The sequence below is a fragment of the Nematostella vectensis genome, chromosome 13 (assembly GCF_932526225.1).
Source record: "Nematostella vectensis chromosome 13, jaNemVect1.1, whole genome shotgun sequence".
Lineage (NCBI taxonomy): Eukaryota > Metazoa > Cnidaria > Anthozoa > Actiniaria > Edwardsiidae > Nematostella > Nematostella vectensis.
In genome coordinates this window covers 13,059,143-13,083,780 of record NC_064046.1, presented here as the reverse complement: position 1 = coordinate 13,083,780, position 24,638 = coordinate 13,059,143, and the positions used below count along the sequence as shown (strand labels likewise).

Sequence of the window (24,638 nt, the reverse complement as noted above, 5' to 3'; positions counted from 1 at the left end):
CAATCAAAATACCATACATAAATTATATCAACCAATCAAAATACAGACGTTTCACCGGTCCCCTCAATAAGATACCGAAATGCTTCGCGTGCCGCAATAACAGAAAATGCTTGGGTTCCCTGTGCTATATTAGAGACTGGGGAGAGATCGCCATCTTAGATTTTTATATTAGAAGAAGGAAGAACTAAAAAGGTTATTTGTTGTTGAAAAATGCCTTACGCAAATCAACCCAGCGTAAAAATTCTCGAACTGACAGATGAAAATGTGAAGTTTATAATAGAGAAGACTGGAATGAGGTAGTAGAATTTTATATTATTATAATGTCAGTTCCTCTGTTACGCTTTTCGTCGCATTCACGTGTTCTGTGTCAAAAATTTGTGCTTTTTTCTGCTAGTATGGCTAATGGACTGAGAAGAATCTTCATTGCAGAAACCCCTACAATAGGTGAGAAAATTGCTTCCGGTAGATATTGCCACTTTATCTCCCGGTCTAGTCAATCGTTAAAAATCGATTCCGATTTGGCAAACGTTAACTTAAATCGAAAAAAATCGATGATACATGTAGCTGATTGATTTTTACCGATTGAATTTAAAAATCGTTAGAAACCGACCCCACTTTAAAAAAAGTTAACGATTTTTATGCACTAGTCATTTGAAATCCCCACCAACATTTTCCCGGGAAAGTGTGGGCTTAATGTTGGGGTTTAGAGCACTTTTGAACAAAGATCTTTCCCGAGGGGGTGGGGGAATTTACAGCTTTTTACTCTAAGACTTGTCCCCACTATGGGGGCTTGGGGACAAATGAATAACATCACAAAATGTACTTTGCAAAAGTTGTGTCAGTTTCTGGTTTGTGACTCTTTCTCTTCTGTAGCAAGGAATTCCACGTATCGGAGTGTGGAAAGCTGCATGGTGAAATGTGCGAAAACAAATACGACAATTAACACCAGACTTTTTTGGTAACTGTTATTTTCACTCGCTGAGAAGTGTATTGGCTTTGAAAGATAAAGGCTTATTTCAGATGACTTGTTGTCCTGTAGTTGCCTATAGTTTGCATCCTGAGGGGTAGTGGTATTTGACTGCAGTTTTGTCCCGAGGGGGTAGGGGCTTTTCTCTGTTTTGTACAGGGTCAAAGTCTAAACCCCAACCCTTCACCGCAACCATGGGGGGGGGGGGGTTCAATTGACTAGTGCATTATTGATTCATTACGATTTTTAAGGCAGTAGAAACCAGGTATTGTTGTATACCGTGTGAATGCTAACCATGAAACATATTGACCCATAACAACACTACCTAACAGCCCACATTTTATGCTAAATATCACATGTTTTCTTATAATTTAATTGTTTGGGGACTTTCAACGGACAGACAACATATTTATGACAGCAGTTTCTTAATCATATTTTCTTTACAACTGATCGAATTAATGGGGTTCGCATGGTCATGAGCAGCCAGTCAACTGATTATAAACTCATAAGATAAATCATCAAGAATGTGCCCAGTTGGGAATTTGCCACAATATGCTGCTTCATGTAACTGCCTTTTTAGCTTTTTCCTTGCAGGCGCGTTCCCAGGATTGGCCGAGGGGGGGAGGGGGGATGTGTGTGCAGTCATCATCACAGGTATCATACGGAAAAAGCATAGTATTTGAATACAGTTGAAGCTCTCGTAAGCGACCACCTTGGGAAATGAAAATTGTGGTCGTTAACGGAGCTGGTCTTTTACGAGAGCTTGCTGTCATAAGCGACCACTGGGTGCCAAAAACTTGAACAATAGGTGTTGGTCGCTTACAGGAGCTTACTTAAAATGGAATCTAAAAGCTTTCGTGATAATAACAACGCTGTAATATTTTGGTTTATTGCTTGATTTTAATGGGAAAGTTTGACTGAAAACATCTACAAAGAAAGTGCATTTCAACGGCACACAACCATATTTCTACAGATTCATTTTTCTTTAATATTTATACAATCACTAATAACTGTAACTGTGAACAAAACAAACTTGAAAGAACAGACTCATAAATCCATGGAACCATGTTGGGAAAATGTTTGCAAAACGAGGTATTGTTCTCATAATGAGAGTGAGTTGTTTTTTATACTTAACATCAATTAATTCTATGTAAAGTAGCTCATTATGTTCGTTTGCATCGAGGACTTAAGCTTTTTGTCAATGAGAATATCTTTGGCGGCTACAAAGAGCGCAGTAAGCTTCTCATTGTTTTGCCACAAAGAAAAGCTCAATAACTTATTTACATGGATAAGACAACCTTCGGCGCTTGCACTTTCAGGTTGCCTGAGGGGAATGTCGAACTCTGTACTGGAAAGGCAGCTTTTGTGAAACATTACAACATTTCCACTATCTATGTGATTTTAGCATGCATTGGACATGATGTTTATCAGGTGTTGACTGATGTTGTAAAGCCAAAAATCATTGTGGTCGCCTACGAGAGCTTAAAAATAAAAGAAAATCTCAGTTGGTGGTTTGAAATTGTGGTCGTTAACAAAGCTGGTCGTACCAATAAGTTGTTCGCTTACGAGAGCTTAGAATTACAGAGTTTGTGTGACAATTTAATCGGTGATTCGTGGTCGTTATCTGAGCTGGTCGCTTACAAGAGCGGTCGTTCAGAGAGCTTCGACTGTATTCCCTACAAAGAAATGACCCACCTTTTGGCTGCGATGCGCGTGCACCCCTCTGTGTACGTTCTGCCTTGGTAAAGGGGCACATTTTCATGCTAAGTGGCACATTCATCTCTCGCCCACTCGGAATCTCCCAGTAGGGTCATCAAATGGCTCCCGAAAAGCAGTACTATAATAATGCAGAAAATGACAATGCAGGCACTCACTCGGTGTCTTTATCTCCTTTCCTGACACTCAATGATTTTTATCAATGTGTATCTATATCATTTTTAATGATTTACTAGACCGGGTTTATATGAAAAGTACTGCATATAGTTCCCAGTCTATAGTCAATCAATGAAAATTGATATTGATACAAATCGATCATTGATTGATTCCTGAAAGCGTTAAAAACTGTTTGGGAAAATAAGGGTGCAGAAAAAAATAATATAGATTTTTTATTTATTTATATAACTTAAACAGAAGCTTAGAAAAACGTTTTTATCCACGACAGAAGGGCCTAAAAGGCAAACTAACAAATGAGGATAGAATGAGGACATAGAACAACCTCTAGCCAGTAATGCCAAGTTTTCACCCACCTCAGTCATCCCAGGGACTGCAGGGATGCGTGTGACTACAACTACCCAGGGACGGGAAAGCCATGAATTTGATCAGTTGTAAAGAAAATACAATTAAATAAGCTGTTGTTGATCATGGATCGTATGATTGATGAAACCGGGTTAATTGTGCAATTGTGAACGGTCTCCTTTTTTATCTTTATTTGTAGCCATAGATTGGGTACAGATCGAGAACAACACTTCAGTGCTCCATGACGAGTTCATTGCTCACAGATTAGGTAAGATATTACACCATATTTACCCCCGTATAAGACACACCAGTGTATAAGACACACCAAAAATTTTGAGTTCAAAATAGTAAAAAAGTCAATATTCAAATGTTTTAATCTTGCACTGCGTGCTACAGTAACACAAGAAAGAAATGCCACAAAAAGCAAATTTGCCATTTGTTAGTGAAAGATTCAATAGAACTAAAATCAAAGTGTTACTGTGAAGAACAACGCCATGACTGTCCTTTGTCTTGTCTTACATTTGAAAATCACCACTGGTTTCAACTTCATTCCATCCAAATTAAAAAAAAGTGCTATTTCATGTAAAAGACACACCCTAATTTTGAAGGTCATTTTGGAGTGAAAAAGTGTGGCTTATACGTGGGTAACTACGGTATTTGAAACTACTACACCCACAAAAAGACTTACAAAAGACGTATAAGTTCATGCATTTCACTGATTTTTGTCAGTGTTGGTTACTGAAGAGGACTGAAGAATCACAAAACATATTCCAGAACACGACTGGACACTGATGAGACATGTCTGTGCAAACAATCCAGCATCTGGTTACCAGTGTCAATGATCTAAATCACCCTATTGTTCATAATGGTTTTTTTTTTATAATAATAATGATTTGACAGTGCAGTGATGGTAATTGGTTATAGTTGTTGCTTAGAATCCATTGTAGAGCTTTTTACCAGCTTACACCTTGCCATTGCCAGCAGCCTGTTACTAAAGATTTAAATAAATCTTTGATTGAAAATTCATAGAGAATAAACCAGTTACTAGTTTTTATGGACTCCCAAAGTAACAAGCACTAATTAACAGCTTCAAAGACAAGCTGATTCAGATCCCTCCCCTCTCCCCTCTCCCCCCTCCCCCACTACAACTTCCACTCTGAGTTTATTGTTCAGCCCTCTTACCAAGCATTGATTTTTGATTTTCCACAGGACTTGTGCCATTGACAAGTGATGAAGTCGTTGATAGGATGACGTTTTCAAGGGTGAGGATATAGATAGAATATTTTTTGGTTAATTATGACATTTTAATGAAGGCATTACATAATGCGAAAAAGTAGTCATAAGTACAAAGTATTCAAAATGTACATGAGCCTAACCATAGTAGATGCATAGCAGATTATATTACCTTATACTTTAAGTCAGTCAACCTGATAATGTATACCTATTGTAGCCCAGAGAAAAATAAGGCACCCTTGATCTACATATTCTATCCATATATTTTCCTAAGTGAAAATATATTTTTTAAGTGTGGTCTCAAACATCATGCATTACGACAAAAGCCCTGTTGAATATCTGTATTTTAATCAAATTTAAACTGATTTTGGATAAGAAGTATTGATTTAAAGTGGAAGTAGGGAGATGAAATATATTACACATTGTTCTTATTTTGTATAAAATATGCCAATAAATCTAAACTATATATCATTTCTGTGCCTGTGTGTAGGATTGTAAGTGTGATGAGTTCTGTGACGATTGTTCCATTGAGTTCACCCTTGTGCCAATAAACTAAACTATACATCATTTCCGTGACTGTGTGTAGGATTGTATGTGTGGTGAGTTCTGTGACAATTGTTGCATTGAGTTCACCCTTGTGCCAATAAACTAAACTATACATCATTTCTGTGCCTGTGTGTAGGACTGTATGTGTGATGGGTTCTGTGACGATTGTTCCATTAAGTTCACCCTTGTGCCAATAAACTAAATTATACATCATTTCTGTGCCTGTGTGTAGGATTGTACGTCTGATGAGTTCTGTGACAATTGTTCCATTGAGTTCACCCTTGTGCCAATAAACTAAACTATACATCATTTCTGTGCCTGTGTGTAGGACTGTATGTGTGATGGGTTCTGTGACGATTGTTCCATTAAGTTCACCATTGTGCCAATAAACTAAACTATACATCATTTCTGTGCCTGTGTGTAGGATTGTACATCTGATGAGTTCTGTGACAATTGTCCCATTGAGTTCACCCTTGTGCCAATAAACTAAACTATACATCATTTCTGTGCCTGTGTGTAGGATTGTACATGTGATGAGTTCTGTGATGATTGTTCTATTGAGTTCACCCTTGATGTGAAGTGTACCGATGACAGCACAAGACATGTGACTACTCAGGATCTAATCTCTACCAACCCAAGATGTGTACCTGTATGTATATGTTAATGCATAATTATATGTTTAATACTTCATTTCATCTACTTCAAATTATTTGGCAACTATTCAATTGTTTTTGTTTCTTTTAGGTTACATCTAGGAACAGAGAAGATGACAGTAGAGAGTATATGGAACAGGATGGTAAGCCTTAAGATACAACTACTATAGTATTTTCTGAAAGGAATTGTGCATGCTAAAGGGGTACCTATATAATTCAAACCATTCTCATAATAAGTTAAACCCTTCTTATAATTCCTAGTCCCTTGACCATGTTTTATTTCCCATATTCATTTAACTATTTGCCCAATCTATAGATATTCTAATTGTCAAGCTCAGAAAAGGACAAGTAAGTATCCTGTCTTTTTTTTTATTTACAGAAAGCTCAGTCCACTCGATACGATAGATGCTTGTTGTCTTCATTCTTCTTTTTTCTAATATTATATATTTGTTACCATTTTTCAGGAACTAAAACTAAGAGCATTTGCCAAAAAGGTTAGGCTTCATATGTACCCTAGAACCAAGAGTAGAGATTCTGTTCTTATATAATATTTGAGACAGACTGAGATTGTTTTAGGGCTTCAAACAGTTTGAGCAAGAAATGGTCAGAAATCTTGTAAAGAACAAGAAAGCAATTAGAAAAGAAATGGATAAGTTGATAACAAATTCATTGTGCAACAATGAGCCAACATTTAAGCCAAATCTTGCCATATACGGTAGGATTGGAGCATTATTTAGTATTTATAATAAGAGATACTATAAAAACTATTTTATTTGTATTTCACTTTCTCCTGGGATTTTTTTCTAAACACAAAATGTATGTAGTACTGTGGTGAGATGTCTAAGAGTTGATTTTTCTATGAATGAACTGATTAAGTGATATTTCCCAGGGGTTTGCTAAAGAGCACGCAAAGTGGAACCCTACAGCAGGTGTGGCCTTTGAGTATGATCCTGATAATGCCCTGCGGCACACAACTTATCCGCGCCCAGAGGAGTGGCCAAAGAGTGAATACACAGAACTTGAAGAAGATCAATGTGAGTACAGTGGGGCATGAAAGATTGAAGTTAATCAGTTTTTGCCAGAACTTGAAGAAGATCAATGTGAGTACAGTGAAGCATGAAAGATTGAAGTTAATCAGTTTTTGCCAGAACTTGAAGAAGATCAATGTGAGTACAGTGGGGCATGAAAGATTGAAGTTGATCAGTTTTTGCCAGAACTTGAAGAAGATCAATGTGAGTACAGTGAAGCATGAAAGATAGAAGTTTATCAGTTTTTGCCAGAACTTGAATAAGATCAGTACAGTAAAGCATGAAAGATTGAAGTTAATCAGTTTTTGCCAGAATTATTTCTACTGCTTGTTTATTTTTTTACTTTTTAGATCAAGCCCCTTTTGATCCTAACGCCAAAGCTGACAAGTTTTACATCAATGTTGAGGTACGTTGAAGAAGTTAAGCATTATTTATTGATGAATTTGAAAATGAAATATAGTAACTTTGAATACCCTGCTTGAAGAGCTTTCTCCCTCTTTGTTTCTGTCAGTTTATCTGTGGCATGTCCCTGTTATTTCGCTTTCTCAAGAACATGAACGAGAAAAAACAGAGACATAATTTAACTGATAGAAAAAAAGAGGAAGAAAGCTCTTCTAGCAGGATAAACTTTGAAAGTACATTAATAGTATAACTTAACAGGATTTAGATAAAAGGATACTGGTATATACTGTTGGTGACTGATTTTCAATTCCATTATCCTTACAGTACTTATTCTTATAAATGTACAAGAGCCAAAAAATATATCTGAACTATACCCATTTATAGCATGCATGTTGAATGTTGGGAATGTTTAATTTGTACAAGCCCTTAATGATATTTTTGTGTGTGTGTGTGACTTAAATCTAATAAGTCTGTTTATTTCTAGTCATGCGGCTCACTCAAGCCAGAGAACATTGTACTCTCAGGATTAGCTATTCTCAAAAAGAAACTTAGTGATCTCCAGACCCAACACAGTCATGAAGTAGCAGCTGATGTGCTAACAATATAAGGTGGCACAATCAATGCAACAGCCAATGGCTTGTATAGACAAGGACACGGTTCAGCTGTAGTGCAGGGAGTTACAGCTACATAGCAGTCAGTTAGGGCAATAGCATACATGTTACAAGGGTGTTATAGGGCCTCTACTACTGTATGTATGGTTTATAACTTATAGTCATCACATGAACCCTAGGGCCTGCTTTGACGTCAGATTTCAGAGTTGCCAAATTGATGGTTGTCAAAAGTATCTAGATGAATTCTATGATGTTTCTTTTCCTTCCTAGTCACTCAAATTTTTCCAATCATGGTTTTACGAGTTATGATTGTGTACAATCTCTGCATGAACGTTGTTATTTTCAGTGCATAAAAGGGGTGTGGTCAAGGTTGCTCCCTTGTTGGCTACAACCCTGGCTGCATACTGAGCAGCATTTTCCACAGGTTTAGTTTTTAAGTGTTCCGGTGCTAATATTAAACCCTGATTGTACCTCTTGTTATTAGTAATGCCCAAAAATTGAGTAATGCAACAAAGCTTTTTCCAGTATATCTGTATCTTACAATGTATAAAAGTACTTTATTCAAAACCTGTACATTTTCTACAAAAATATTTATACATAAAATTTTGTCTTGTTTAATCCACCACCCCTAGATTTTAATCAAAATAACTAGGCCTTTTTAGACTTATGCTGTGTGATACACCTGAGTGGATTGGATCACATATATGCCATTTCTACCAAGTGAATATCTTTAACCTAGAAAATAGAATTTTTTTTACTTGGACATGACTGGACTCATTGATAGGGATGTTATGCATAGCTTTTTTAGAAAAAAAAATGCCCAAGAAAACATCAGATTCAGGCAAGGTTTTGTGATAAGGTTACTTTGACGGTGAATATACAGGAAAAGTATCAAAAGTGGGTTGACACTGCTGCTTTGAATTTATAAAGGCAAATATTTTGATAGAATTTGGGCTCCCTGTGGTTTCCCCAATGGCTTTAATATAAAAAAATTATCTGTTAGAATATCAGCCATAACTAAAGGAGGCTTGTTTGTCTCTCAAGCAGAATTTGCTTACACTGTTGTATGCACCTAAGCTTGCAAAAAAGCATTGTTCTCAGGCAGTGAGGCAAGCATAATTTTTTAGGGTGTGTTGGTAAACACATTGACCCCTCAACTGGCCTGTACCGGCTTTGGGAAGTACCCACAACCCAAAAAATTCATAAATGCAAATTAAACACAACAAGATGAAGATACTCAGGTATCAGTCTAAGGGATAAATGGTCTTGAAGATATGCATCCAACCAATGTGTTGGCAACTACTCTTAAGCCAAATAATAGCACAGGTTCTTTGACAAATTTCAAACCGAACAAGGAAAGAAAAGGAGTCAATGGGTTAAATACAGTTTTTCACTGTGTTGTCTCTTCTGATTATGTAATCAAGAATGGGTTTTTCTGAATCTGGGATGAGGCCTGGCTAAGGATCAACAAGGGCCATATAGCAGTGGCATATCAGACTGGGTTCCATGGTCAAGACATTTTTAACCATTTTTTTTCTCAAACCAAACATTCTGTCTTTTTTATCATGTTGGCTATTCCTTGTCTCTGACTACCATCAGGTATGTTGTGCCTTTAAGAAGTACAGTATTAGCTTTCCCTTGGCGTAACTATTGCCTGTGCAAAAGCTTAGTACCCATTGTATCAATGAAACCAATGGGGTATACGATGATTATGTGTCTCCAACTTGTGCTATTCCAAAGTAGTCATGCCCTTCTGAGTTGAAACACTTGTATGAGCAGAGAAGTCCACGAACAGGTATGATACGAGTATTTGTCTTCGTCTTTAGAGTCTTTGGGGGGAAAAAGTTGAAACTGTTAACACCAATTTCAAAGTAAATGCATGTTCACTAGAGGGGTTATAAAACAATTAATTGAAGTAGACATCCCTGCTTTCTTGAAACAGTTTTAGGTTGCCATGATAAAGAAATATGATTTTTTAAGAAAAAATTAAAAATAACTCATGGAAGTATAAAAAAGGGGGTCTAAAATAAGGTTCCCCCCTCTAAGCTTCACCATTGAAAGCTTACCTTTCTAGCATCCACAAAGTGCACACACTCCAGCCATGTGTTCAGAAAGGACTCCCCACACACAGCACATTCACTGGCATATTGAAGCATTTCTTGAATCTTGGGGTAATGTCTGATCGTACGTCTAATATATGATCTCCTGAGTGGGGGTTAAAACTGCTGTCAGATAGTGTCTCATCACAGTTCTCCAAGGGAGCACACGGCAGAATTTGTTTCTATCTAATGCGTGATTGACATGTCATGCACTGGTGGGGAAGTGGATTATGTTTGTCAACATGTTATTTATTCGTTTCATTGATTGCAGCAGAAGATATTGGATATGTGTAGTGTGCCAAGGAAGGATGCACAAAGTGCATCACTTCATGCTATTTATAAGCTGGAGTGCCAGCATTGTGGATCTAAAAACACCTGCCAGCATTGTGGATCTAAAAACACCCTTTTCTGCCCAGAATGTTTGACCTCTGGTATTTATAGCAAATTGTGTGTACAGAATAGCTTACCCATCTTTTAGACCCTTGAGAACACATCTGGCTGTCAGTTCCTTGACAGACATAAAATAAACTAGTCAACAATAACCACATATGAAGTGGACAATTATTTAACTGTAAACCAGGTAACACATTGCCATAATGGCTTGAGAAATATTGAATTGAATTGAATTGAATTGAATGCCAGGACCCTTGGCTTACCTTAAGGGAGAGAACTTCGTCCTCTTGTTGAGAATGGACGGGGATGTGCCGCAGAAGATTATTCTCTTCACAGTAAAGTTCTTTCAGTGGAAGATGAGAGAGCTAATGGCAACAGGGAGTTTGTTAGCTATGTACAGTAGCATGTAGCAAAAGGTAGATAAAATTGTTTGAATAAGCAGTGTATGTACCTCGGCAGGAAATATTCTTAATCTGTTTGCAGATATATCTAGTGTTGACAATCTTGTACATTTTGCTAGCCCCTGTAAAGAGAGAGGAACAAAGCAGTCTCTTTCCCCAACTCTCAACTCTCCTGCATTAGGAGGGAGTCTAAAGATTTTGAACCCCTTCTCCTGCTCTTTCGCATTGAGCACCAGATCTCCTGCTTTTTAGCAACTTTTATCACTCCTAGGGCACCGGTTCCTAGAAAGCAGGTTAGCGCTAACCCAGGGATAAATATGGCTATCTTGACATTTGATTAAGATAAAAAGGGCATTTATCCCTGGCTTAGCATTAACCTGCTTTCTAGGAACCCAGCCCAGAAAAATTACTCAATCGAAAATCAACATTTTTCAAATAAAAATATTTAAAACAACATAAAAAAATAAAAATATTTAAAACAACAACTCCCTTGCTTAGCGCAACTTATCTAACACCCTCCTGAGATAATAAGTGGACTTGTGTCTGAGAGCTGTACTGCAAATGCCTGCGAGGGTATACCTACCCCTCTCCCCCCAGAAAGAATATACCCCACCCCTCCCCCCAAAAAAGCCTTGAGATTTTCTGGGGTTGACAGGTTACATAGCAATATGGTCTGTAGGGGGGGGGCACCCTGGCCCTGTTATAGACAGCATAATTCTGAAATACTGCCCTAATGCGAGACACCTATTTTAAAATAAGGGTTCAACTCAATTCAACAACTTAACCTACTTGCTGCGACTTTAAATTTGCTGAACAACTGTGATATACTTTTGTTTGAATTTTGTAAAGGAGATATAAACTTTTGATGAACAACTGTGATATACTTCTGTTTGAATTTTGTAAAGGAGATATAAACTTTTTTTAAGATGGTTATTACCAAGATTTAATTGTATAATTTGTATTTCAGTATAAAATGAAAGCAATAACACGATAAAAACCTCCCTTAAATACACACCTAGAAAACTAATGGTACATACCTCAGGTAACTCCTCAATATAATTTTTCTGTACAAATAGTTTCGACAAATTTCTTAAGAAGGCAATGTCTTCTGGTAGACTAAAAAGCAGTATATAATACAATAAGAAACAAATACAATAATGTTATTTAAAGAAAAAAGACATGATATGAAATGATACACATATTTTCTCACTTAATTACCTAGTGATCTGATTATCAGCAGCATGGAATTCTGTTAGGTTGATTAGATGACATATTTCAGTAGGCAGAGATTTTAACTGGTTACCATCAAGACTTAGGAACTGCAGTGAGACAAGTCTAGAATGGAGAACATAACCAGTGAGATAAAACCCAAGAACACGTCCTGTGATGATAAGAGATATTTGTTGTGTTTACAGAGTTTCAAACTATTGTCTTTGATCAGGGTTCTCTCAAACATCTCGATCAAGTGATAGTACCATGTAGTCTATAGCTTGAGGCCCAGGTGCCTGCATCATTGCACAATTCAAAAATGCAGTAGCTGCTTATGATGTCTAATACCAAGCTAGGGGAAAGACCATCTCCTTCTTTTTGATAGGCCTTTCAAGAACCATTCTTTTAAAAATTCAGCTACACCCCAGATACCAAGCATACTTAAATATAAAATTACATACGTGCCTGTTAATTTCCCCAGGTAATGAGACCAGTCTGTTACCATTAAGATTTAGAAATGTCAATTTTTGAAGACCAGCTATGAACAAAAAAAGGGCTTAATTTGTAAAAAAAAAGTCATAGGTTAGTAAAAAAGTTAAACAAAAATTACCACTTACATAATACTATTGGATTCAAATCTTGCAATAAATTTTTAAACAAGTGCAGTTTTTGAAGACTCTCCAGAAAGCACAGCACTTCTGGTAGCTCCTGAAGTCTGTTGTTCCCTAGATTAAGCCCTTCTAGCTGTACAATGACAAATAAAAACACAGTTTGATAACAGAGGGGTTAGGGGTTGATTGGTGATGGGATGTCAGTAATTTCTCATTATAACTAACATTTTTGCCAAATTAATTACTGGTACGCATTCTCTGATCTTCGATAAATTTATATCAAACATGGTTTCAGTTTGCAGATTCGCCAACATTACCACATTACCGGGCAACATTATTGACCAATATTTTGCTTTTTTCCCCAAAGGTTTCACCATGACAACAAAATATCAAACCTGGTTTAATGCCGCGAATTCCCTCGGTAGATCCACTAGCTTGTTATTTTTCAGATCTACCGACTTCAGAGATGTAATGGTTCCTATTATATGCGGGACAGATGTCAGATTCTTGTTACAGAGGCTCAGAGACTTCGGTTTTCCTTTACAGGCGTTCAACAACAACCGATCCGCCATCTTAGATTTTGACAATACCCAGAATGCTTTGTCATGCTACGATGGCTACACAATATTACCATTTTAAATGTATACCACATTATTATATTGATTTTTTTTGTTCTAGTTTATAACAGGAAGTCTATTTTTTTACTGTTACGCTTTTTTGTAGGAGAAACAAATTTATCAATATTTCTTCTATTCTTCGGTCTCACGAGTGAGACTGGTACCAAAGTTCGCCACCCATCTTTTGTCAGCGGTCTTCCTTAAGATATATTTTTAGAAGGAAAAGCTTAGAAAAATTGCTGTTTATTTCTACCAGACTTACAAATAACGGGCTATTTTGATGCAATGTCTGGTGGCGGAGGACTCAAATCGTTTGTCAGTGAGACAGAGGCTGAAGAAATTCGTAAAAAAAGACAAGAAGAATGGGAGAAAGTCCGAAAACCCGACGATCCAATTGGTAAGTTTTATGAGTGTATAATGCAATGGTATACAACATGTGGTAACTTAACCCTCTGGTAAAGTGTTTTTTTTTTACGGTTATAGACAATGCTGCAAAGATCCTCTATCTAGGCTTATGGATGGTATCTTATATATCTTAAGCTGTCTCAATAACAAGGCTTGTCTTTCATGTACGCACGCATAGTAGATACCATGCCAAAAATCATGCTTTTTGGTGGCCAAAGGGGTTCTCCCAATGTTCCTATCGTAAGGGGGGTCCTTAGTAGGGGGTGGGGGTGGGTTGAAGCCGTCCCTAACTATGAGCATAACAAATTGTCAATATGACCTCGTGGTATTATAGGCACAACAGCTCACCCTCTGACATTTGGATGCCTGGAACTGCCCTAACACAAGTTTAACAAATAGATATCATTTTTGTGTAGTATGCCCTCTAATAATAATCCACAGATAACGTCATACACAGCCTGCTAGTCTGCTGCCTAGTGGGTTCATTTGGAAATTACTGTTTTCATACTTTTGGGTTTCCTGTGTCTTGTAAGAGGAAGGGGAGGCTCGGGAGGAGAGGGGGTAGGTGTAAAGGAGAAAGGAGAGGTGGGCACAAAGGCCTATAACATTTTTATGACTGTTTTTCAAGATATGCTGTGAATGATAGCAGGATATCCTACAAAGCATGTCATCATTAGTGAAAATTAAAAACAGTCATCAACTGACCCAGGGTGTTTTTTTGATATTAAACCCCAAATTTAGCATTGTTTACTATCTTTTCATTGCAATTTAGGGTTAAAAGGCTCACACGACTGAGACATATAAACAGTGACGATAATATTATAATGATTATCATTCTATGACTACAGAGAGACCGGAAGCTGAGGTTGATAATCGAACATTGTATGAGAAACTACAGGAACAGAAAGATAAGAAACAAGAAGAATGGGAGGAGCAACATAAATTTAGTAAGTTGCCAAATTACACTCAGAGTCAAAATTTATAAGATTTTAGACCTTTTTGACACAATCAATTGTGTAACTTCCCCTTGTTTAATTTATTGAAATTTGTTTTCTGTAGAAAATCTTTTTCGCGGGATAGATGGAGATGAAGCAGAGTTCCTAGACCTGGTTTCCAAACAGCAACAAGAACTCAAGAAAAAGCTTCACAGTGAAGAAAACAAAGAGCTTGATGAGTTTAGGGTGAGCTGTTACGGGTGTTGTTACAAGAAACAATACCTGGGCAGGGCAGTTTAAGAAACACAGCCAAATCGGAGCCTAACAACTTACTGTAATTTCATTTGGCAGACCACAAGAAATCAAAAGCATAGTTATGATGGGATTTGACATATATATGCCATCAAAGGGCTTTTTTATTGTTAAATATTTTCCTCATTCATGCCCAGAAAACATACATGCTTGGAAATGCTAACCAAAGCTCACTTGAAAGCTCTAAGGTGAAAAACACTGTTTTAATGTTAACATACTTTAAACTTTGATGAAATCTTGTTGCTTTTTCCAAAAAATTCATTCAAATGTCAGATTATTTTTTTAATGATATGTTTTATGTCACATTTTCTATTCCGGCAGAGTGCAGTTTCTGACCTCCAAAGTTCATCAGCACCCGTAGAACAAAGTAAAGTGAACTCTGGGAGAAAGCAACCACTTCCTGGACCTGCAAAGAAGTCCCAGGCAGCACTCATCTCTGGTGCTATTAAAAGAAAAAGGTTTGAATTTTCTAAGGACACTTCATTTTCTAACTAGACTGAGTAAATTGTAATAAAATTTTCAATTTAATATAATCATATTTTCTACCACCCTACATAGGACCTGGGATATTATTAAAAAATTTTGTTCCACACAATAAGTCAAGTCCAAATTTTTGTGCCCTAAGACAATACAGCCCAAATTTCCTAACAAAACATTGTGGTGACCCTACTACTGCTTCACTAGATAGATCATTGAATATCTGGATCTGGTAATGTTTAGTTATTATTGCATTATGATGTTCCAGACCTGGGGTTATCTTTTGTATTTTCTATGCACAAATAAGTACCCTGGGTACCAGATCCTCCAGACTTCTCTCGTCCAGTGACACTCAGCCAAAATGCTGGTGTCACTGGGTGAGAGAAGTTTGGAGGTTCTGGTACCCAGGATAACAAATAAGGTGCAATTTAGAAAATGCGGAATTGAAAGTGCATTCTCTTTTGTTGTTGTTCCAGTTCTTTTAGTGATAAATCATCGCCAGTCAAAAAGACAAAAACAGAGGAAACTAACAATGAAACAGAAGTGACACAAGAATCAACAAATGCAAGTGTGAATTCTAATGATAATGGGGATTCACAACCAAAGTCTCACCCCAAAGTGTTAGTGCCAAGATGTCGACTAGACCGAACTGGCCCAAATGTCAGACAAACTTTGACTATTCCTGGACTTGGGATCTATTCTGACTCAAGTGATTCAGAATCATCCTCAAGTGACTCCGAAATAGGTTCTTCCAGCACCAATATTCGGGTGTGAATCAGTAGTATTGTACACTTGGTTCTGTGTAAGCTTGATTTTTTGATGTCAGGCTTGACAAGCTAAAGGAGATGGAGTCTAAGTACTGTACCTATGAAAGGCAATGCAATCTTCCCACAGCATGTTAAAGTACATTGGAACCCTGCTTACTTAAAACTCCCCCATTGATTTGAGTTCAATCTCCCTTCTACTGGTCCTAATTGCATCAGAATCTAGCTTGAATTTCAAAACCTCCCAATTTTCTCCCTTCAAAGTGTGTTAGCTGGGTTCACCTGTTTCAGGGGTGGGTCTACTGTAGGAAAGGGGATACAGGTGTTGTGACCTCCAGCCGGCCCACAAGAATCTCATATACCAGTAATGCTTAGTACTGGGTAAGGGCACTCAATACTCTGGTATGTGGCTGCTTTTCTGTTGTTTTTTTTTTTTTTTTAGATTTTGTGTTAACATTTTACAGTATTTAAACATTGAACATTATCATAACATGTTTAAGAGAATTTTACCAAGAACTTTTGTTGCTGATTTTAAAATGCTGATTGAAAAATTGCGAATCCATAGACTTGAGATTTATTATTTTGAAAAGCATTTCCCATATCTGATCCTCCCCTGGATGTAATGTAGTGCTATAAATAAATGTCCTTGGAAAATATGTTGGCTTCTTTATTTACAAATATTTACATGCAAACTCTCTAAAAATAACAATGGTATGAATTCAGATTTGATGGTTTCAAAATGATAGAAAAACATCCTCAGGGAAGTCAGGCACACAGGGAGGGCACGAGAAAGAAAGAGTAGTTAAAGACGTCTTTCAATCCTTATTTCTCTTGCACTCTGTGTGCCGAACCTCCGCCACGCCATGGGTTCCCAAGGATGCAAAACAGAGTGTTTGATTTTAAAATGCGTAAGCCCTGGCCAAACGAAACGCAAGCCATGTGTTGGAATCAGCAAAAGAAAAGTTGACTGAGCAGACAACCACCAGCATGCTAAGCTGACAAACAATACTAAACAAACAAACCTGAAACCGGATATCAAATATATCATCCACCAAATACAAGTCAAAGTCTGAGACCCTTCTACTTTACGATATCCATGAAAGATTTGAGATGGAAAATGTTTGATTTACTTGTGAGGACTTGCATTGGGTATTGAAATGAAAAGCAAGCGAATGAAAGTTGGCAAACTTGCATCCTGAACTTGAATATGAATGAATTCAACGAAGAAAGAAATGCAGTTTATCACAAGTCAGCAAAACTTAATCATCTAAAATATCATTAAAAAAAATACTGGAAACCAATTGAATTAAAATTAAACTTTTATTCTTTCACAAAGTTGGGTCGAGTCAGTATTTAAATACAAAGATGTCATTACCAAAAACATTCACATAATAACTAACTGGACAATAAGGAGGGCAGGCAAAACCTGTGATGAATTCTGTACAATAGAGTCTAGGAGATCTTTAGTCAATCTTGTAGTTAGCATAATCTGTCATTTCCTTCAACCATTCCTCTTCTTGTGGAAGCAGTTCCAACACCTGGGTCAGAAAACAAACATTCGGAAATGAATGACTGAAATGCTTAGGACTTTTAAGCATTCATCTGATGACCAGTTCCAGTGTTGTCATGTGCCATATTGCCATGTGCAACAACAGGGCATAGCCAGTGATTTTTTAAGAACATTGATAGCCAACTAAGACGTTGGTCACCAACTAAGACGGGGGGGGGGGGGGGGGGGGTTAAACCCCCCTTGGGCTGCCAGGAAGCCATATGGTAACAAAAAAATACCCCCTCCCCCTGTGCACTGAGCCAACCCCCCCCCCCCCCCTTCAGCAAAAAGCTAGATCAGCCCCTGGGGGGGGGAGGCTATGCCCCTGACCAATCACAGAACGCAGGCACCCATTTACTGTAATGTTGAAAGAGTTAAAGACAAGAAATTGTTGACCTTCCAAAATCTCAACCAAATGTTTATTATTCAGTTCAAAACCTCTATTTGAGATGGGTTATGAGTGCAACAGACTATTCTCTGTGTCAAGTCGAGTGTCAAGTTTAACGTGTTTATGTATAGGACCAATAAATGATACTATAGCTGTCATCCTTGCTTTAGAAAAAAATCTTGAGAAAATACAGTGTATGTATCAGAAGTACCAACTAGATAGCTTATGCGGGAGAATACAGTAAATTTATGGATATTTCAAGAAAATTTGGCTTGAGAAAAGGTTAAAAATCTTGAGACTCCCGCCTAATGCGGGAGCGTTGACAGCTACAGTATGTGATAAACTTTAAATTTGCCAGAAAAATGGCATAGTGGGTTAATGAAGGATCATCAGCTAAACTTTAGAATACCAGTAATATGGTTCCACTGTATTAATCTCTCGTTTTTTAGAAGTTAAGGTGTGAAGTTCTGAAGTTGCTATGGATAAGAAATCTCACGTATAATATCTGTGTCCTGGGTATGCGCATACTTCCATTATACCCAGTTATATGAATAACATATGCTGCTGTCTTACGTGTGGTGGTGGAGGTGTATTTCTTTCCCATTTTGATCCCTCGGCAGCTGTTGGGACTGCATTGACGAGAAACAACATTGAATTAGTACGAAAAAGGCTACAATATGCCATCATAATGGACTATCGTATTATTCTGTGATGGAAATACTAAATATAGACTCACACGTGTAAGGGTATGGATGTTTCTTTCTCTCGAATTCAGCCTCCGCCTGCTCCATAATCATGGCGATACGTTTGCGGTCCGTCTCATGTTTGTTGGCCTCAAATTGCGCTCTGATCATGAGTGCTTCCTTCCTCCATGCCTGTCTATCTACGATCCAGGATAAGCTGTGTCTCAAGCAGTTCCTGTAAAGCCGAAGGACTCGCTGTTGATGGGTTATTCCCCTCATAAGATGAGAGGTCGACATGGACGCCATCTTGGATCGTGGAGTGGACGATCCCGTCATGCATCGCAATTGTTTCTTGTACTAGTTACCAGACCTCCAAAAATTCTTGCAAATTGGGGGGGGGGGGGGCTAGGGGGGGAGGGTAAACGTGACAATCTTTAAATATCAGTCAATGTTGTTTTAAAAACTGTCGTTTTTCTAGCCCGCTCGGTCATTTCCTTCATTACATTAATACATAATTGAGAGTCCGCTTCAATCATTTTTTTCGCATTTTTCATCACTGGCACTTTAGTAGTCGAGAATTTCAACTTAAACTTGCAGGAATGGTGCGATTTTGCTGGCAACCATCTTTAAAATATCACAGGTCTCCCGCGCGCTCGCCCCAGGCTCCTTTAGACAATTTAGAAAAACGACAGCCATTTATTGCTGCTTTTGATGTTGCAAACTGCGCGAAAGATGATTTTCACGTTGTGCAAACATAAAAATATATTTCGCGACATCAAGTTGCTGCTAGAACAAAGCAAACAGAAACATCTAGGGAATGTTTCGTTTTTTTTTTTTACAAAATCTGTTCCTCAATGCGCTTGCATCTCTTTATGCTCTATTTCTTCCTTTTTTTATCGTTGGCGCCCGCGATACCCACAACTTTGTCAGCGGGGCTCCCACGGAAGTTTCCTCACGCAACAAGCGCAGAATATTACACCGAACCGGAGTCTGTCCCATTATAGATTCTTCCTCCTGCTACACGAGAAATAGTGTCAGCTTGCATATTCAACAGACACTCAAACGTTAACCATGCCACTTACGAGAAGCCAGGCAGCTCAAAGAAATAATTCAGTCAGCAACAAGTTACATCCGACACTTGGATCCAAAACGACAAAGCGTACCAAAAGGCGAAGGCAAGCTGCCACATCAAAGAACTCGAAAGAACATAATATAAAAACATCGCCCAAATCTGACAATTTAAAAACGAAAATTGATGAAATAATTTGGAAGTTGATAGAACAATATTTTCCCGTTTGGTTAAAGATCGTTCTCACTCCTTTTAAAGCTAATTCATTGGCTGTTTGTGTTGTGGTTGTATTGACCGTGGCTATTTATCCTTTTTGGGGTAAAATTGTAGCATCATTTTCGGCGATTTGGAAAAGACAAGCGAGCGAGATCAATAATATGTATGTTAATGAGGTCTCGTGGCCCCCAAGACATCGTTGGATCTGGAGAGATGAAGTCTCCAACATCACAGAACATATTCAAGTGTTTTCCAGAAATCACCCAAGAAAGCAAATTCACGTCTATTTTATTGGTGGTCCTGGTGCAGGGAAATCAGAACTTGCTCGCCAAGTAGGCCTTCGTTTATACAAGTCTAAAAGGCACAACAATAGACCGCTTGACGTCGTGACCATTGAAGCAAGCAGCATGGCATCTCTTTTGTCGAGTCTGACAAGAGTAGTCTTGGCGCTCTACAGTAACTCAAGCACAAAATCCAACGGAATCAAGCAAATGCAAGAAGAGTTCGATTTCAAAATGGCTGACATGTTTTCTATTGAGGGTGAACAAAAAACTGAGATGAAGCTAAGAATTCGTTTGGCGAAATTAATGGAGTTATTTTCGGAACGGAAAAGCCGACCAGTGGTAATCTTTGACAACGTCAAAGACCTGAAATTGTTATTTAATAACTTAAATCTTGAGCCAGGAAGCAGTCAATTTGTGGCTACTGTGATGGTTACCCTACAAAAGCGGGTCCCTCTTAATCGACTTAGCTCCTATGTTCAAGTGTGGGACCTTTATGAAGGTATGTCTCAAGGGGACTCTGTCAAACTGTTACAAGTGATGACAGGTTTGCGAGAAGATAACGCGAGCCTTGATCTCGCAAGGATGCTTGATTTCCAGCCTCTCGCCTTAGAAACTGCAGCTATTTATATTGAGAGTGTGCGGGAAGGTCCGCCAAGAAGATGGGACTACACCTTCGCAGATTACATCTCAGAATTCCAAAGGGATATCCATTCCCTCGGGATGGAAGAAGAGGTAGAATGGCAGGAAAGTGAAGCTTCTAAGTATCCGATACCCATGTATGCAGCCACTTTAAAAGCAGTTAATCGTTCCGCTCAACGAGACCCTGTGTTTCGAGACATCGTTTGTATTGGGTATACGGATTCCTCACCATTAAGCTTATCATTTGTGTTAGATTACTTGAAAAGAAATTCCAGAGAAGAATTTACAGAATCCCAAATTCGTAATTCTTTAAGAAATGTTCTGTTCAAGGTTACAGGCAAACAGGGACAACAGAGTTTATCCAGCCACCAAGTTATCCGAGAAGCATTCCGGCAAATATGCAAGGTAGGTTTGAACCGTCTAGATTCGTCGTTCGGTAACACAACTATCATTCAAAGGAAGACGCCCAAAAATAGTAGCTCATTACTTGAAATCTTCTCAAAGCTTGCTGGGACTTTTGAACACGAGTTGAACATCTCTTTATCTAAATTGCACAGTCCTCCCTTGACTGTTGCTAATGATGCATTCGATTCTCAATGTCTAGACATCTTAGTTTCATTGTGTGTCTTCTCGTCAAGAGAGAAATTACATATTGCTGATTTTATTAAATCTAGTTTAACCAAGAAGTTTTTGACATTCATTTCGCACGCAGCTGGGTTCTCCGGGCCAGCCCTGATAAAGTCTGTCACAAATGAGTACAGACTTCACGAGATTTCCAATTTAACAGGTCTTCAGGCGAAGAAGGAGGAGAGGTATGACTTGCAAATTATGTTACTTATCGTTTGTTTGCACAGTGGAGCAACGAAAGGAAAGAACGAAGAGCTGGTGACCTCCCTTAACAAGACATCTGCAGGGATTACAAGAATGATTTCCGATGGAACTGTACCTGGAAATTTAAGTTTTCCTGTAATTTTTCTGGACATCTTGGGCTCGATGTACAGAAGCTTAGGATATCCGTACAAATCTAAAGATTTTCATAAACTTGCTCTGGATATGTCGAATAAGCAGAAAAACAAACATGTTTTGCTGACCGCGAAAGGATTACAATCAGATAATCAATATCTAATGGACAAAGCGAGTACTCTACACAAACTTGGCATCATCTACCGTTATCTGTCCGACTTAGACATCGCTCAAGCCTACCACGAAAGCTCTCTATATTTGCTTCTAAAATTATTTGGCTCAAGTCATCCCTACGTTGCGGGCTCTTTGCTTAACCTGGCAGTGGTTTACAGTCGGCAAGGAAAGTATAGCAAGGCTCTTGCACTGTATAACCAATCTCTTGAGATACTCGTGGACATTAACGGCCCGCGGCATGTGAGTTTGGGCAGAGTGTTAAACACGATTGGGATTGTTTATTACAGGCTTGGGGATTTTCCATATGCTATATGCTACTCTGAGAGAGGTTTGGAAATCCTAGAGGCAGGACACGGAAAATACCACCCTCATGTTGCTGAGGCGTTGAACTTTTTAGGATTTATGTACAGAGACCATGGGAACCTGGAAAAGGCTAAGAAAGTCTTAGAACATTCTTTGGAAATCAAAGAAAAGGTTTTTAATGCCGAACATTTTATTGTGGGCGAGGCGTTAAATGACCTCGGGGTTGTGTACACGAGATTGGGTGAAACAGAAAAGGCTGTGAAAGTTCTTGGAAGGGCGTTGGATACTTTTAAAAGAACTTGGGGTGAGAAACACACTGCTGTATTAACAACGCAAAACAGTCTTGGTGCAGCATTCTGCGCCATTGGAAAACCCGAGAAGGCCATAGAGCTTCACCAGGAAGCGTTACAAACCTTACTTGGAATGACCAAAGGAAGCCTAAGAGATCATTACATAGCCGAGACTAGAAACCTTCTTGGTGAGGCGTGTTTATCCATGGGGAACATTCAGAAGGCTGGGGAAATGTTTAATCTGTCATACGAGGGTTTTAGCAGTCTATATCCGCAAGAACACTGGAGAGTTAATCATGCTTTGACTAAGATAAAGTTAGGTAATTCATTTTCAAGTGAATCAGCATTTGTTAGATTTGAAAGTACCACTCTTGTTATTACAGTTATATTTGGACCTTTGGTGCGATAGGTAAAAATCATAAAGCACGATAGTGATATCAATAGACATTCTAATAACAATTTCTCGACGATTTATTAAATTATCAAAATGAATATTTATAAAAAAAATACTTGCAATTATTAGGCTTTGAAAGTCCATGATCCGAATTGATGTGTGAATGTTTTAGTTGGATATAAACCATATGGAACTCTTATACTCCTCTCAATATCAAACTGAACCCGCTCCAGTTACTGTAAAATCAAATTCATTTTAGAATACAATTGTTCGAGTTTTCTATGAGTCAATAGATAGTCAACGAGGAGGGTAGAACACGAGAACGAGTAGTCTAATTGTTTTAGAATAAATCCACTCACATACTACCTTCAATTAAATGACGTTTTTAATAGTATAAAAATCGATTTTAATTAGTAATAAATAACACAAGCAACATAAACAGTATTTTACAAAATCAAAACAGCGCACGCTCGTTTGAAATGGCGTGTTTTTTGGTGAGTGCGCGAGCGCATGCAACCGGTGTTTTTGCAGCGCGCGCAGATAACGAAAATTGAAAACTTTAGCTTCAAAGTGTCCTTTTGTAAGGATGGAAAATACATTCAGTAAAAAATATTGTGAACCAAATTTCTCGAATTTAAATCAAGGTTTTTCATCTCTTTCGCTTCTTTTTCGCTACTCACTATCTACGGCTCAATAGAGAGCGATTACGGGAGCCAATCAAATTGCGAGATTCGTGATAGTATGTGAGTGGATTTATACTAACGGTTATATAGCATTTTATTTAAGGTATTCTGATTTAAAAGAGTTATGATATTATAAAAAAAACAGGGGAGGAGTGTGGTGATCAAGGGAGGAGTGTATGTGGCCAAGGGGGGGGGGGGGAGGGGGGTACGCCGCCTCGAGCAGACTCGGTTGTACGCACACGAATTCTCATATCAGTCAATCTTGTATCTTGTTTAAAAAACTTTCGTTTTTCTAGCTCGCTCGGTCATTTTCTTATTATGGATTACATACAATATTTGGGAGTCAATTATTTTTTTTCGCTTTTTTATCGCTTTAGAGCTTTGTATTGATTTTTAAAAAAGTATTCGACTCGACGCATAGTAACAGCCTCTGGGACATCATGAAGCTGTATGGCATTCCAGGGAAGACTATCAGGATAATCCAACTCCTTTACCAAGATTGTGAATGCGCAGTTCTGGGTGAAGGCCAAGCATCTGATGAGTGGTTCTAAGTAAAAACTGGTGTCAAACAAGGCTGCGTTATGCCAGGCTTTCTATTCCTTCTTGCCATCGATTGGATAATGCGTGAAACAACTAGCCAAGGCAACACTGGAATTCGATGGAAGTTCAACACCTAACTAGAAGACCTAGACTGTGCGGATGGCATTGCGCTTATTTCGACCAACCACAGCCAAATGCAAAAGAAGACAGACAAGCTATCTGAGACAGCCCAAAAGTAGGACTTAAAACATCAGCCAATCAAAAACCCGAGTACTGAAAGTAAACTGCAAGAACCCAGAGCCAATCAAACTCCAGAATGGCCAAGACATCAAAGAAGCCCATTGGCTACCCCTATCTTGGAGCCTGCGTTAAGTACTTACGGAGGTGCTGATACCAGAATTAGCAAGGATAAAGCAGCTTTCAGGAAACTGAAAACGGTATCTCTCTTGGCTCCAAATAAAACAACAAGACCACCAAGATCAAGCTATTTAACACACTCGTGAAACGTGTCCTCTTATATGGGAGTGAAACATGGAAGACCAATGTTAAAGACTGCGAAAAGCTT

At 38.2% G+C, this 24,638-nt stretch overlaps 5 protein-coding genes across 5 annotated transcripts; 3 read left to right on the top strand and 2 right to left on the bottom strand.

Moving 5' to 3' along the window:
- Nucleotides 1-127: 127 nt before the first annotated feature.
- On the top strand, nt 128-8,278 carry LOC5508035 (DNA-directed RNA polymerase II subunit RPB3). Its single transcript, XM_001628608.3, has 11 exons — nt 128-296; nt 395-444; nt 3,402-3,470; nt 4,412-4,464; nt 5,502-5,630; nt 5,726-5,777; nt 5,951-5,982; nt 6,099-6,128; nt 6,524-6,668; nt 7,013-7,068; nt 7,549-8,278. The coding sequence occupies exons 1-11, from the start codon at nt 211-213 to the stop codon at nt 7,669-7,671; spliced, it is 825 nt and encodes a 274-aa protein (XP_001628658.1). The 5' UTR covers nt 128-210; the 3' UTR covers nt 7,672-8,278.
- Nucleotides 8,279-9,038: 760 nt separating this feature from the next.
- Nucleotides 9,039-13,122, bottom strand: LOC5508041 (leucine-rich repeat-containing protein 69). The gene is made up of 10 exons (XM_001628593.3): nt 12,784-13,122; nt 12,395-12,521; nt 12,243-12,315; nt 11,787-11,903; nt 11,606-11,684; nt 10,619-10,690; nt 10,431-10,532; nt 10,242-10,282; nt 9,742-9,880; nt 9,039-9,504 (listed from the first exon to the last, which is right to left on the bottom strand). The coding sequence occupies exons 1-10, from the start codon at nt 12,958-12,960 to the stop codon at nt 9,385-9,387; spliced, it is 1,047 nt and encodes a 348-aa protein (XP_001628643.2). The 5' UTR covers nt 12,961-13,122; the 3' UTR covers nt 9,039-9,384.
- Nucleotides 13,123-13,162: 40 nt separating this feature from the next.
- LOC5508051 (PSME3-interacting protein) lies at nt 13,163-16,554 on the top strand. The gene is made up of 5 exons (XM_032376782.2): nt 13,163-13,402; nt 14,259-14,357; nt 14,470-14,591; nt 14,979-15,115; nt 15,611-16,554. The coding sequence occupies exons 1-5, from the start codon at nt 13,291-13,293 to the stop codon at nt 15,906-15,908; spliced, it is 768 nt and encodes a 255-aa protein (XP_032232673.2). The 5' UTR covers nt 13,163-13,290; the 3' UTR covers nt 15,909-16,554.
- A 645-nt stretch (nt 16,555-17,199) lies between these two features.
- On the bottom strand, nt 17,200-18,861 carry LOC5508047 (NADH dehydrogenase [ubiquinone] 1 beta subcomplex subunit 9). Its single transcript, XM_001628592.3, has 3 exons — nt 18,572-18,861; nt 18,409-18,464; nt 17,200-17,436 (listed from the first exon to the last, which is right to left on the bottom strand). Exons 1-3 carry the CDS (start codon nt 18,852-18,854, stop codon nt 17,362-17,364), a joined length of 414 nt encoding a protein of 137 aa, XP_001628642.2. The 5' UTR covers nt 18,855-18,861; the 3' UTR covers nt 17,200-17,361.
- Nucleotides 18,862-19,436: 575 nt separating this feature from the next.
- Nucleotides 19,437-22,399, top strand: LOC116615274. The gene is made up of 2 exons (XM_032376781.2): nt 19,437-21,131; nt 21,581-22,399. Exons 1-2 carry the CDS (start codon nt 19,590-19,592, stop codon nt 21,623-21,625), a joined length of 1,587 nt encoding a protein of 528 aa, XP_032232672.2. The 5' UTR covers nt 19,437-19,589; the 3' UTR covers nt 21,626-22,399.
- The last annotated feature ends 2,239 nt before the right edge of the window (nt 22,400-24,638 follow it).